At 35.3% G+C, this 12,535-nt stretch overlaps 1 protein-coding gene across 2 annotated transcripts; it reads left to right on the forward strand.

Moving 5' to 3' along the window:
• The first annotated feature begins 5,145 nt into the window (after nucleotides 1-5,145).
• On the forward strand, nucleotides 5,146-12,131 carry LOC127098576 (kinesin-like protein KIN-5B). 2 transcript variants are annotated; one of them, XM_051037201.1, is made up of 24 exons: nucleotides 5,146-5,373; nucleotides 5,481-5,710; nucleotides 6,114-6,243; nucleotides 6,367-6,522; nucleotides 6,624-6,964; nucleotides 7,043-7,181; nucleotides 7,601-7,698; nucleotides 7,787-7,943; nucleotides 8,032-8,101; nucleotides 8,189-8,265; nucleotides 8,547-8,600; nucleotides 8,686-8,766; nucleotides 8,843-8,954; nucleotides 9,043-9,129; nucleotides 9,350-9,525; nucleotides 9,619-9,780; nucleotides 9,928-10,035; nucleotides 10,148-10,306; nucleotides 10,392-10,475; nucleotides 10,584-10,789; nucleotides 10,965-11,066; nucleotides 11,151-11,260; nucleotides 11,365-11,516; nucleotides 11,633-12,131. In XM_051037201.1, the coding sequence occupies exons 2-24, from the start codon at nucleotides 5,532-5,534 to the stop codon at nucleotides 11,819-11,821; spliced, it is 3,129 nt and encodes a 1,042-aa protein (XP_050893158.1). In that variant the 5' UTR covers nucleotides 5,146-5,373; nucleotides 5,481-5,531; the 3' UTR covers nucleotides 11,822-12,131. The 2 variants fall into 2 exon arrangements, with proteins under 2 accessions (XP_050893158.1, XP_050893159.1); XM_051037202.1 differs by having other exon boundaries at nucleotides 5,509-5,710.
• Nucleotides 12,132-12,535: the final 404 nt, after the last annotated feature.

Consider the following 12,535-nt stretch of genomic DNA (forward strand, 5'->3'; position numbering starts at 1 on the left):
AAGTGAAACAATTTAGAATCCATCTCCATGAAAGCTTCCCATGCATAAAGCGGAGTACCTAGCCGGCTATTTCTTCGGAAGTATGCTAGCCTTTACACCATGAACACACGGATTAAAGCATCGAGATAAAATATAATGGGAAATTGCACCATAAGATAAATATAACAGCCAGGAATTTAAGCCAAATAATGCAGGATTATCATCAGGTAAACATGAAATGGGCAGCAAAAGGGCAAAGCAGCCCCTGGCCTGGTCGCCTCTGCTTCGCCTAGCGAAGGCTCGCTGCGGGCTCGCCTAGCGAGGAGCTAGCGAGCGGCCACGGGTTTGAAATTTGAGAACATTAGGACCTCAACCTGCAGCATGGCTTATGGCATCCAACACATAATTATATGGTTCAGTTTCACAATATTCAAGCACATTTAAATTCTCATGCAAAACTCCAAAATATTTATGAATTCAATTATAATATCCTCCACGAATTAAGAACATGAAGTGATACCATATGCCAAATGAGAGTACAAAACGATATCATATGCAAATTAAGACACTAAAGTGGTACCACATGCCAAAATAGGGACACAAAGTGATAATCATGTGTAGATTAAGACCCTAAAGTGATATCATATGCCAATTAAGAAACTACAGCGATAATAGTGAGGCAAACCTGTTTGCAAATCGAGTTGCAACCTTGAATTGGCGAGCCGGATTGAGTTGGGCAACGGTAGCTTCGGAGCGGGTAAGCGGCCTTCAGGGTTTCCGCCTTCTGAACTCTTTGGATCGGCAGGGTTTCTGTGTTTCTCCCTCTGGATGCGTGTTTCCGTCCGTCTTCGTCCGTCTCTATCTGTTCTTTTTCGTGGCAGAGGAGCATGTATTTATAGTAGTGGTAATGGTGACCTAATGGGCTCAAAATGAGGTCCAAAAATCTCAAACTTTCGCAAACTTCGCTAGGCGAAGGAATTGCTCGCCTAGCGAGCAAACTAGGTCTGGGCTTTTTCCTGGATCCAACGCTTCGCTGGGCGAGTGGCATGATGCAATGTTCGCTAGGCGAAGGAGCTGCTCGCCTAGCGAGCCAGCTGTTTTGGGCCGCTTGTGGATTGGGCCTGTTGTGAGTGGGCTTTTGTCCATTTGATACCAGTGCCTTGCAGAACAAGTCAGAGGGTCTTGGAAAATGTTTGGTAATGCCAACGGGCAAATTTTGGGGTATGACATACGTCAACGCTCACCGGGCCCGAGAACAAGAGGACGCAGGCAAAATTGAGCATATTTATTTTATTTTCCTTTCTTTTCGCTTTTCTTTAAAACATTGGGGACAATGTTTCACTTAAGTATGGGGGGGGGGGGAACTTTGTTTCCGTTATGATTATTTCTTTTCCAACATTCCTCTTTCAAGTATGTTATCTTCCCTTTCATTGTTATTTCCCTTATCTAAATATAAAAAAAAAATAATAAATATAATATATTTATTTTAAGTCGAGTCCCTAGTGTGAGAATTTTGTATTATCTTTTCCCCTCAATTTTCTTGAGCCATAACAAAAAAAAAATTAACACTTAACACACTCAATAAGTATAAATGTTGCTTATTTTATCAAACTTGAGTAAAATAAAGACGAAAATTATTACCGCCCCAACGCTCTAAAAACCTTAACATGCTAGATCAGGAAAAGTACCTATTATACCAATCCCTTGAACTTTTAGTTTTATAGTAACCCCGAGTAGTTTATACGAGAAGTCGGTACCATCTTAATAGCAAACTACGTGGAGAGCCGATGAATATAAGTGAATGATTCCCAAAACAACATAAAAAAAATATATAAGGAAATGCACTAATTAAGTTAGATGATCCTTACCCGATCATTTAATCCAAAGGTTGCGGACCCTACAAAAACATTGTATGAACGATCCACTGTGAGTTGGTTCAGCGGTTTCTGGTGCTGAACTTGGTAGGGCGGACTACGGTCCGATCCCCCGCAATTTACAATGGACTAAATAACGAAGTTATCCAACTTATGTACCAGAACTTCCAGCTAAAAAGGGAATCAGAATCGCTAACCGGTTACTCCACTATGTGCGCGAAAAGATAAAGGGCTTAATGTGATTTCGCTAGAATGAAAACGGGTGAAATAAGAGTAAAAGAACTAGGATAACTATAATAGCGTGACTCGAACTGGTTTGCATAAGGTGGGGTTATCTGAGGTTGTAACGGTAGTTGTTGATGTTAAGATTAAGCTCAAGTTATTTTTAAACGAGATTTACTTGCAACCTACTACTAATTGATGTGTGTTTGGAAATTTCATCTGGCTAGTATTTTAAACCGATTTCTACATTGAATCTTGCTTGAGGACAAGCAAAAGTCTAAGTATGGGGGAGTTTGATAACATGAAATAATATCACATTTTTGGACTCGATTTAATTAAATTATATTATTATTTGATTCGATTTATTTCATATTATTCGATATTACTTGGTATTTTCCTTCTATTTATTTCAGGTAACACTATTTGAAACATACGTGAAAAAAGAAAGAAAATGAGGTGCAAAAAGAGGATGAAAAGCAATCCACTAAAGCCCAGCCCACAACTACAAGGAGAGGCGCTGTGATGCTGTGACGATCGCCACACAAGGTGTGACGAGCGTCACGCCCTCCTGCTAAGTGTTACGAGCGCCACACAAGGTGTGACGAGCGTCACACCCCCATTCCTATATTTTTGGCTTTGACGCGTAACAGAAGCACGTTCACCTATTCTCCCGCTTGACTCGTTGAAACGTGAGGAAACCTACTGAAGGGACTTTGGAAGAAACGGTTATTTTTAGATGGATATAAATAGGACCAATGATGGAACCCTGGAGCTCTCTCTCAATTTTCCAGTTTTCGGCACCGTGCATTATTTTTTCCTGCTTTTTAATTTTCCAGCACTCTACTTTCTTAGCAATTTTTATTTCCTTTTCTTTTCTAGTTAATTTCCAAAGCATTGAATTTATTTTCTTTCACACTAGTTTCTACACCGGAAACTATTGTGTAGTTTTTACTGGATCTAACCTTACGTTAGATCATAGTATTTTATTCCTTCGCCTTTATTTTACTGTCTGATCGAAGATTGTGAAGAACAAATCCAACCAGTTTGTGGTGGAGTGTTCAAGCATCGGAGCTAGGGAACAATCAAGATTTCTATTAATATTACAAGTTCATTAATTTATTGTTTTAATTTATATATGCTCTGTACTGCTGTTTATCTATACTGTTTGTCTGACATGGCTGTATTTAAGCATAATTATTGTTTAGGCTTGTTTAGCATGTCCGGCTAAATAAACTTAGATATCGGTATGTAAAGTAAGCGGAATAAAGGAATCAAAACTAAGTTGGTTTAAATTTATTTAAAGATATAGTCACTCTTTTTATGGTCTCAATTTACAAGGTTAATACCAAAGTTTTTGTACGAGAGTAAAATACGTAAAGAAGTTAAAATCAATAGAACGACGGTTTGAGCTTTTAACTGGACAGTGTAAATTGGACATTAACTTTAAATCAGGGCGAAAGCAATTTTTAGAGTTAATTAAATTCTAATCATTTTCAAAAAGTATTTTTAAAGGTTAAATGTGAGGACGAGAGTTAAGCATTTAAGTTTAATCATATAATCTAAGTCAACAGAGTGAGAGTTTGAGACGAGGGTGTTTAAACGGTTAGTATTTTAATAAAAGAGTTTCTATAGATTCTATTGTTTTCAAAAAGTGATTTTAGTTTTAACTAAATAGTGAGAGCGTACGTTAAGGTAAAATCATAGTCTATTCAACAGAGCGAGAGTTTGAGAAAAGATTTTTAATCAATAGTGTCTAATGAAAGGATATATTTTAAAACTAAGAAACCAACGAAGATTTGATTCCTTAATCACGACGAACTACATACCGATATCCGCTTATTTGATATTTAATCTAGACCCAATTTTAGTCTTACTATTTCCCCTAATCATCAAAGTATCATCCGCCTTAGCTTTACGAAGTAACCCTAGAAAAACAGTATATCGATTCATTAAGTCCCTGTGGGATCGATATCTTTTATTACTACGCGATTAGACTGTGCACTTGCAGTTAATACCCCAATAGACTCATAAAGTCGCGATCATCCCCCTGAATGTATTAGGGACATGTAATTACATTTTCTCCTTCAAAAATTTCGAATCCTAAAATTAATAGCAAAAAACCATATAAATAGCAGTTGGCGTGTGTCAAGAAAGCGCAACACCACGATGTTATCGCACCCACAGTGGGAATATCCTGAATGCGAGAAAAATAATGGCAAAATCCTTTATTTTCTTCCCTTTTCTTCATTTTTTCACAAAAACTCATCTTTCCCCCTCTTGGTTATTTTTGCTCACTTCTTTACATTTTGGCATGACTTTTGCTCATTATTCCACCGATTTTATCCAAAATTGCTCGTAAATATTACGCAATGATTGAGTGCCATCACGTATTCTCTGCATTTCCTTATTCAATCTGAATACCTCTAAGATCATCTTCACTTACTTCTGGATGATGAGCATTCATCGGCTCCGACGGTTTACCTATTACCATGTTCATGCAAGAAACATTGGTATTATTGATAAGAAACTCATTGTTTGTCTTAGACCTTTCTCCGATTAAAGGGGAATGTGGAACTTCCTCTTCTTCGTCTTTGACTTTCTTGATGCTTCGCTCCCTCAAATCATCTTCTTGAGCTTGGTTTTCATGGTTTGCAATCGCAAACCCTAAAGTTCATGCATAACCCCTAGGAGAGCATTTCACAAATTATTATTTTATCAAAAGAACATAATTTTTAAAAATAATTTATGTTTAGAATCGATAAGTAAATTAACTAAAAATCTATTTAATTTAGAATAAAAATATCTATCCTAATTTTAAATAGAATCAATTTATATACTTAATTAAAATTAATTTTAAAAAAACAAATAAACATTATAATCAATTTTACGCTTCAATGTATTATCCCCTCTTCTAAGATAGAAATGATATAAAACGCACTTATGTACATATAACTTTTAGTTGACTACATAGCATTTGTTTTCATTTATAGTTGTTTATCACATTAAAGTTCAAATTTTTGTTTCCCAAAAATGAAAATTCAAATTTCATCTCCAAAATTATTAAATAAAAAATTATACCAAAGTTTGAATAATGGGTTCAGGAGCTGAAGAGCGTAACTAAATACCAGTATAAAAAATAAGTTCAACTTAGTAGCCGTTCATAAAGCAACGCAACCCTTCATTTCATCTAATCTTCCCCTTTTCAAATTTAAATTCCCCTCTCAAAAAAAAAAAAAAATTTTCGAATAGAAAAATCCCTTTTCGACCACCTTTGATCAAATTCTCCGATCAGGATCAAGTATGCTTTAACCTTAATTTTCTGTTTTCTCTTTTCATTTTCGTTGTCTGTTACAATACGAGAGTACGAGACTGATGATTGTTGTTGTTTTCGTTTTTGTTTTTCAGTTCTAAGCTAATTAGGGTTTTTCAGCAGAGTTCGCAGTTAGGTAGAAAATCATGTCAATGACGCCAGATCAGTCTAAGAAAGTTGGATTGGGGATGATGGCAGCTTCTCCGACTCCATTTTTGACACCGAGACCTGAGCGACGACGACCGGATTCAAAAGGTTCTGATCGGAACTCTCACCGACAGGATAAGGATAGAGAGACTAATGTGCAGGTTTTGCTTCGATGCAGGTCCATTTTCTACTTGAATTTCACTCCAGCGTTTTGTTTTTACATTTCCATAATTATCAAACTTGGTTTGCGATAGTGTAATCGTGTAACTTGGTTCGAGCTACTGTAATTGTGTAACTTGGTTTGGGATAGTGTAATCGTGTAACTTGGTTCGAGCTACTGTAATTGTGTAACTTGGTTCAAGCTACTGTTCTTGTGTAACTTGGTTTGAGCTACTGTTCTTGTGTAACTTGGTTTGAGCTTGCTTTGTTTTTTGTTTTGTTTTATATTTTATGATTTATACTAATTTGAAACTTTGTGTGTGATAGGGGTATAGTTTGTACAAATTTTATTGAGTTGATTGTTGGTTATTTTTGGAAAATTTCAATAATTAACACTTGAAATTTTAATTTTCTAATTTTAGGCCATTAAGCGATGAAGAACAAAAGAGTAATGTTCCTAAGGTTGTGTCGTGTAATGAAAACAAAAAGGAAGTGACTGTAATGCAGAATATAGCTAACAAGCAGGTAGATCGAGTTTTCAATTTCGACAAGGTATGCTTGCTTAAACCTCTGTTTCTATTATCTTTTTTTCAACACTATGATCAATCTACCTACTAGTTACCATATAATTTAATATTTGATTTAAGAATACTTTCTTTTAATTTGATTGGTAAGGTTTTTGGACCTAAAGCACAACAGAGGTCGATATACGACCAAGCCATTTCCCCAATTGTCAACGAAGTTCTCGATGGTTTCAACTGCACCGTCTTTGCTTATGGACAGACTGGGACTGGTAAAACTTATACAATGGAGGGTGGGATGAGAAATAAGGTATGTGTTTTGTCACTCAACCTGCATTCCCTTCCAAAGTTTGTATGATGTTATATCACTGATTTTTTTCCGATCTTTATAATGCTGTGATTTATATACAGGGTGGTGACTTAACTGCTGAGGCTGGTGTTATTCCGAGGGCAGTTCGTCAAATTTTTGATATTTTGGAAGCACAGAAAGCTGACTACAGCATGAAAGTAACATTCCTTGAGCTATATAATGAAGAAATAACCGATCTATTGTCCCCAGAAGACAATTCTAGTAGGCCTATTGAAGAAAGAATCAAGAAACCTGTAGCCCTTATGGAAGATGGAAAAGGTTGCGTGATGTTAAGAGGCCTTGAAGAAGAGTCAGTATATAGTGTAAACGAAATTTATACTCTGTTGGAGCGAGGGGCATCAAAGAGGCGCACTGCAGAGACATTGCTTAACAAGAGAAGCAGGTAGCTTAGTCGCATTTTAATTTTGTTGTTGGAATTTATGTTAGTTGAAGCTATTTACATGAATGCATTTTGGTGCAGCCGTTCCCATTCAGTGTTCACCATTACTGTCTATGTGAAAGAAACTGTAATTGGAGATGAGGAGTTGATTAAGTGTGGCAAGCTTAATCTTGTTGATTTGGCTGGATCGGAAAATATATTGCGCTCCGGAGCACGTGAGGTAAAAGAAAAATTTATGATTTACTACTTTTGATAATTATTTGTGTCAGGTAATTTGTCTAGAAAAAGTTATAGTTAACTATTTTAAGAAGTAAGAGTCATCATTACATACTTAGGCCCAATTTGGATTAACTTTTGGCATATAGGAGATTTTCAACTAAAAAGTTAAGTTTTGGAACTAGTATTAACCTGTGCTAGAAATTTTTGTCTAAAAAATTCAGATTTTGCCAGACTTTCTAATATTTTATTTCCTCTTATTTATAAGAAGTTGTATGCTTGATGTTAATTCAGGGCAATCTGATGTTAGAAAGTGACATAACTTGGTTTTCACCCGATTTTGGTTCTTTGTTTGTCTCGACTATATGTGAATTAAATGGTTCCGTTTGATCTTGCATTAAGTTTGCAACAATATGATTACAGGGCCGTGCTAGAGAAGCAGGGGAGATAAACAAGAGCTTACTCACCCTGGGGCGTGTGATAAATGCCCTTGTAGAACATTCTGCCCATGTGCCTTACAGGTTTATATTAACATGGTTTTCAATTGTTATTAGTTATTATTAAAACATTTACGTAATATGCATGCCACTTGGTTGTTCGTTATTTCAGAGACAGTAAGCTTACAAGGATTTTGCGAGACTCCTTAGGAGGGAAAACTAAAACATGCATAATTGCTACTATTAGCCCATCTGCTTATTGCTTGGAAGAAACACTAAGTACCCTAGATTATGCTAGTAGAGCAAAAAGCATAAAGAATAAGCCTGAGGTTTCTTACCACTGCTATAACCCCTTAGATAATGTTATAAAAGAAATATTTTCTTTATGCTGAGAGAAAGCTAATGTTTTTTTAATAGGCAAACCAAAAAGTTTCCAAGGCTGTTTTATTGAAGGACTTGTACATTGAGATTGAGAGAATGAAAGAAGGTATAGTACACTCACCATTATTTGATGTTTAGGAACGAAGGGGAGATCCTTGTATCATATGTTTGTTCATGTGAATATTGATTGCAGATGTTCGGGCAGCAAGGGAAAAGAATGGTGTATATATTTCCCATGAAAGATTTGCCATGGAAGAAGCTGAAAAGAAGGTCCTTTATTTATTTATTTTTTGTATCTGCATATCTACATTCCATAACAATAATACTATTAGGAAAATTTACAAGGATCGTTGCACATCCGGGGATAGCAAAACCTCTACTTGAATACTTCTCAATAATTCTCAATGATTTGAATCTTTTCTTGACGGGAATGTTTATAAAGTAGTTTCATACTAAAGTTCCGTATTTAGATGCATGTTCTATTCTATCTTTCTTGGTTCTTATTTCAATTTTCCCTAGCTTAATTTGCATTATATCAATCCTTTGTGCAGGAAAGAAATGAGAAGATAGAGCAATTAGAGAATGACCTCAACCTTAGTCAGAAAGTATTCCCCAAGTCTTTGGTTGAGATTTCTTCCTATTGTGTATAGGAACTTCATTGATAAATGATTTCTTCCCATTAATTTGCAGCAAGTGGAGAAATTCCGGGAGCTCTATTTGACTGAGCAAGAACAGAAACTGGATTTAGAAAACGAGCTTATGGATTGCAAGGTGTGTGAATGGCTATTTTTTTGCTCCATAATTTATTGATTAAAAACGTATCTTATCAGATTAAATTACTCTTTAGGTGAATTTGGAAAATACCAGCAACAACTTGCATAATCTTCAAGAGAATTACAAGCTAGTTGTTTCAAAGTTGAAGGAGAAGGAGTGCATCATTTCCAAGCTACTGAAATCAGGTAAATCAATTGATGATATGCTACAAAGATTTATTCTGTGTTTGTTCAATTCACTATATTTTATTTGCTTTATCTTGCTTGTGAACAGAAAATTCCTTGATTGAGCGTGCAAAGGAAATGTCTATGGATCTTCAAAATGCAGTAGATGATATTAACTTACTGTCCTCAAAGTTGGGTATGATTATTTATCTCTTGATTTTGCGACAATAATTTTTTTGTTCCTAATTTTGTTGCCCTTTCGTTAGAAAGTATGTTTAATGGGATGTGAAAAATGAGTGTTGAGCTTTTCTTAACATGGTGTTATTTGTTATATATTTATAAAAAGAACAACTACTTTTCAGCATCTTATTGCATTATTTCAACCAGGATATCTTAAAAGTAGTTTCTTCTTGCAGAACACAAAGAAAGGATGGAGGCAGAAAACCAAAAAATAATCGAGAATTTTGCATCCCTCTTAAATGGGAGCTTAAAAGATTTGCATGCAACCATTATAGGATCTATTTCTCAACAACAGAAACAACTTAAATGCATGGAAGATCATGTTTGCTCTCATCTTGCCAGTAAAAATGATGTAAGAAAACTGAACAAGATCTCTCTTCAGTTACTCTGTTTTCCATGTCCTGACCATTCGTCATTTGATTTTTGCATGATATTCCTTTTTCAGGCCGCACAAGCCCTGGAATCAAGGATCAAGAAAATGACAGAAATTTATACTTCAGGTGTAGGGACCCTGAAGGAGCTAGCAAATACATTGCATACAAAAGCTTCTTCTGATATGGAACAGATACAAGATAAAGTTTCGTCGCAGACATTGGCTGTTGAGAATGTAATTGAGTTACTGAAGAACATTAATTTCTTTTCCTGTTTTAGTTTCAAACTTGATTCCAGGCATTGGTTTTTCAAAGAATGCTAAAAATATTTGGTAAATAGTTGTTCATACTTCCATGCTCACCTATCAAGTCCCCCTTTACAGTTTCTTGCCACCGCGGTTCTTGAAGCTAACGATGTGATCGACAACATCCATGATTCTCTTGATGAACAAAAACAATTAGTAGCATTCTCCGTTAAACAACAAGAGGAGGTATGTTCCATTTTTTACCTTTGCTTGAGTTTGTTCCGCATTTGTAATTGTGTAAAAATACTAGAGCAATAGTTTAATAAAATGCAACTATAAATTTAATTTATCATTGTAGGGATTACAACAAAGTACAACTCTGGCGCATGCGGTTTCAGAGGCAACTGTAAAATTCTTCGATGACATTAATATGCATTCTTTGAGAGTAATGAAAATTGTTGAAGAAACTCAAAATGAGAGGTCCCACCAATTGACTAATTTTGAGATGAAGTTCAAGGTAGGAAAACACTGTTACTTAAACCTTGATCCTAAAACGTCAACTCGTGTTTGATGCTTGATTTTCTTCCTTCAATCTGAAACAGGAAGAGGCTGTGAGAGATGAGGGGGAGGCCTTAGAGAAAATTTCAGCAATTTTGGCAAACTTGACATCTAAGAGAACTGTTATGGTCTGTAGACTGCATCATCATTTTGTTTCATTTCCTTGTAGCTGTTGTGTGCTATTCATATTATAAAGAGTAGTATAGTATTACTGACTTCTGGCAAATATGATTTAGGTCTCAGAGGCGTCAAGAAATATGAAGGACACAAATGTGCAACAGTCTAAGAGATTGCAGTTAGAGATGTTGAACATGCAGCAAGTTTCTAAAGATGCTACCAAGGAAGTTAATGAATATGTAGAGAATGCAAATAGCCAATTTGTGAAACAAATATTCTCAGTAAACAACTTTAAAGCTACAATGGAGGACTGTCTCCTGGATTGGTGAGTTTTTCGATTTGATTTTTGTTTGGCGATAGTAAAGAGACAGAAAAATATTGTAACTTTTCCATTTGTAAATGACAACAAATACTAATATTCCTATTTATAAAATTTGAATTTTGATTCGACTCTGCTTGTCTCAAAGAAAAGCTTCAATTATCTTGTATATGGTATGCAGTTCAAATACAGTGGACTGTTCCAGGAAGCAGTGGGAAAGTGCTCATTTGTCCTTCAGCAATTTTCACAAGAATAATCTTGCCGAGATAGAATCCACAGTGAAGTAAGTTTCGGCTAGTTAGTGTTTTAGATTTTTCTTATTGAGATAAAATCTCTAGGGTGAAACATGTTTTAATATTATTAACAGGAAAAACATCTCGACAAACCATGCTCTGGATCAAAAATTTGTGGCTGCGTCATTATCTATGGATTCAGATTATGAAGCAGGAACGCTTAACCTACTAGAAAACGTGAATGGTAATTTGGATTTCTTGCATTTTTAGTTCATCTCCATCTTATTACCTTCTTTTTTCTCCCTTTCACATATATGACTGAGTTAAACATATTTGTAATACTTCCAGGTGCATTGATGCTGGACCACGAGAATAAGAAGGAAATTGATTCTATGACTACACAGTGGTTGAAACAACTTCATTCATTACAAGATAAGCATGGTGGAGATATATCAGATATCCATGGCCAAGCAGAAAAATCCCTTGTTAAAGATTACCTGGTATACATAGTCTTATTTACTTTTGTTGAGTTCTTTGCAGATTCGTTATGTTATTGTTATAATTATTTGTTGTGAATTATTAAGTTTAAAGTTTGTGTTGTTGTTTATGAACACAGGTTGACAAGCATACAAGTTCAACATCTCACAAAAAAATTGTGTCAGTTCCCAGCCTTGCATCCATTGAGGAGATGAGGACACAAATAAGTGAAGACAATTCGACAGAGAACCGGTTAAAATGGGTCCATTCCGAGAGCAAAATTCCGCGTCCAGCTGAAAATCGAGCTCCTTTTGCAGAGGTGAATTGACCAGTTAGACAAACAGAGAGGATGTAGTTGGGGGTTTGTTGGATGAATATCCTAGCTAGTTCTATGAAGCGGAAGGGAAGCTCATCATCTGATGAGCACTACTAGTTTGTGTGAAGTAAGAACAAATACTTTTCCTATCATGTAACTTGTATTTTCCATTTTCTCTATGTAGAGAGACAATAAGTTGTAGATTCCATTTTCTAGAATCTCAAAAAGTCAACACAATTTCTAGATAAGTTCTTAATTTTTATATGTGAGCTGTATGGATATAAACTATAGGAAACTATGTGAGCTATATCTTCTGCTTCTACCTTCTAGAATCCCTTTTTTCTAATAGTAATTTTCAACTTCTGAAACTACAATGTAACACGTTAGATTTTTCCATTTTCAACATTTACTAGAAAACAAAGAAAAACATCTATTTGCCACCCATTTTCATGGATCGTTGTTCTTGTACAACAAGCAGCTTATTGCTCAAGGCTCAATCATGGAGGCTGTTTATATTCAGCAATTACGCAAGCATTGAGGGTTTTCACGTCATTTAGATAAGTCAAACATGCCAACTTATTAGTAAATGTCATTACTATATTAATTCATACTCGGTTGAACTAAAAAGACTATGCTAAGTTTCAAACTTATTAGTAAATGTTATTACCCGTGTTATATATATTTTTAAATCGACAAAAATAATCATAATAAATATATTTCTCATTT

Source organism: Lathyrus oleraceus, chromosome 6, assembly GCF_024323335.1.
Source record: "Lathyrus oleraceus cultivar Zhongwan6 chromosome 6, CAAS_Psat_ZW6_1.0, whole genome shotgun sequence".
Taxonomy (NCBI): domain Eukaryota; kingdom Viridiplantae; phylum Streptophyta; class Magnoliopsida; order Fabales; family Fabaceae; genus Lathyrus; species Lathyrus oleraceus.

Bases quoted from the DNA above. Each gene is read 5' to 3' on its own strand.
- LOC127098576 (XM_051037201.1), top strand. From the start codon at position 5,532: ATGTCAATGACGCCAGATCAGTCTAAGAAAGTTGGATTGGGGATGATG. The intron at 6,965-7,042 runs GTAGCTTAGTCG...ATTTTGGTGCAG, and splicing joins TTGCTTAACAAGAGAAGCAG to CCGTTCCCATTCAGTGTTCA. The intron at 11,261-11,364 runs GTAATTTGGATT...TAATACTTCCAG, and splicing joins CCTACTAGAAAACGTGAATG to GTGCATTGATGCTGGACCAC.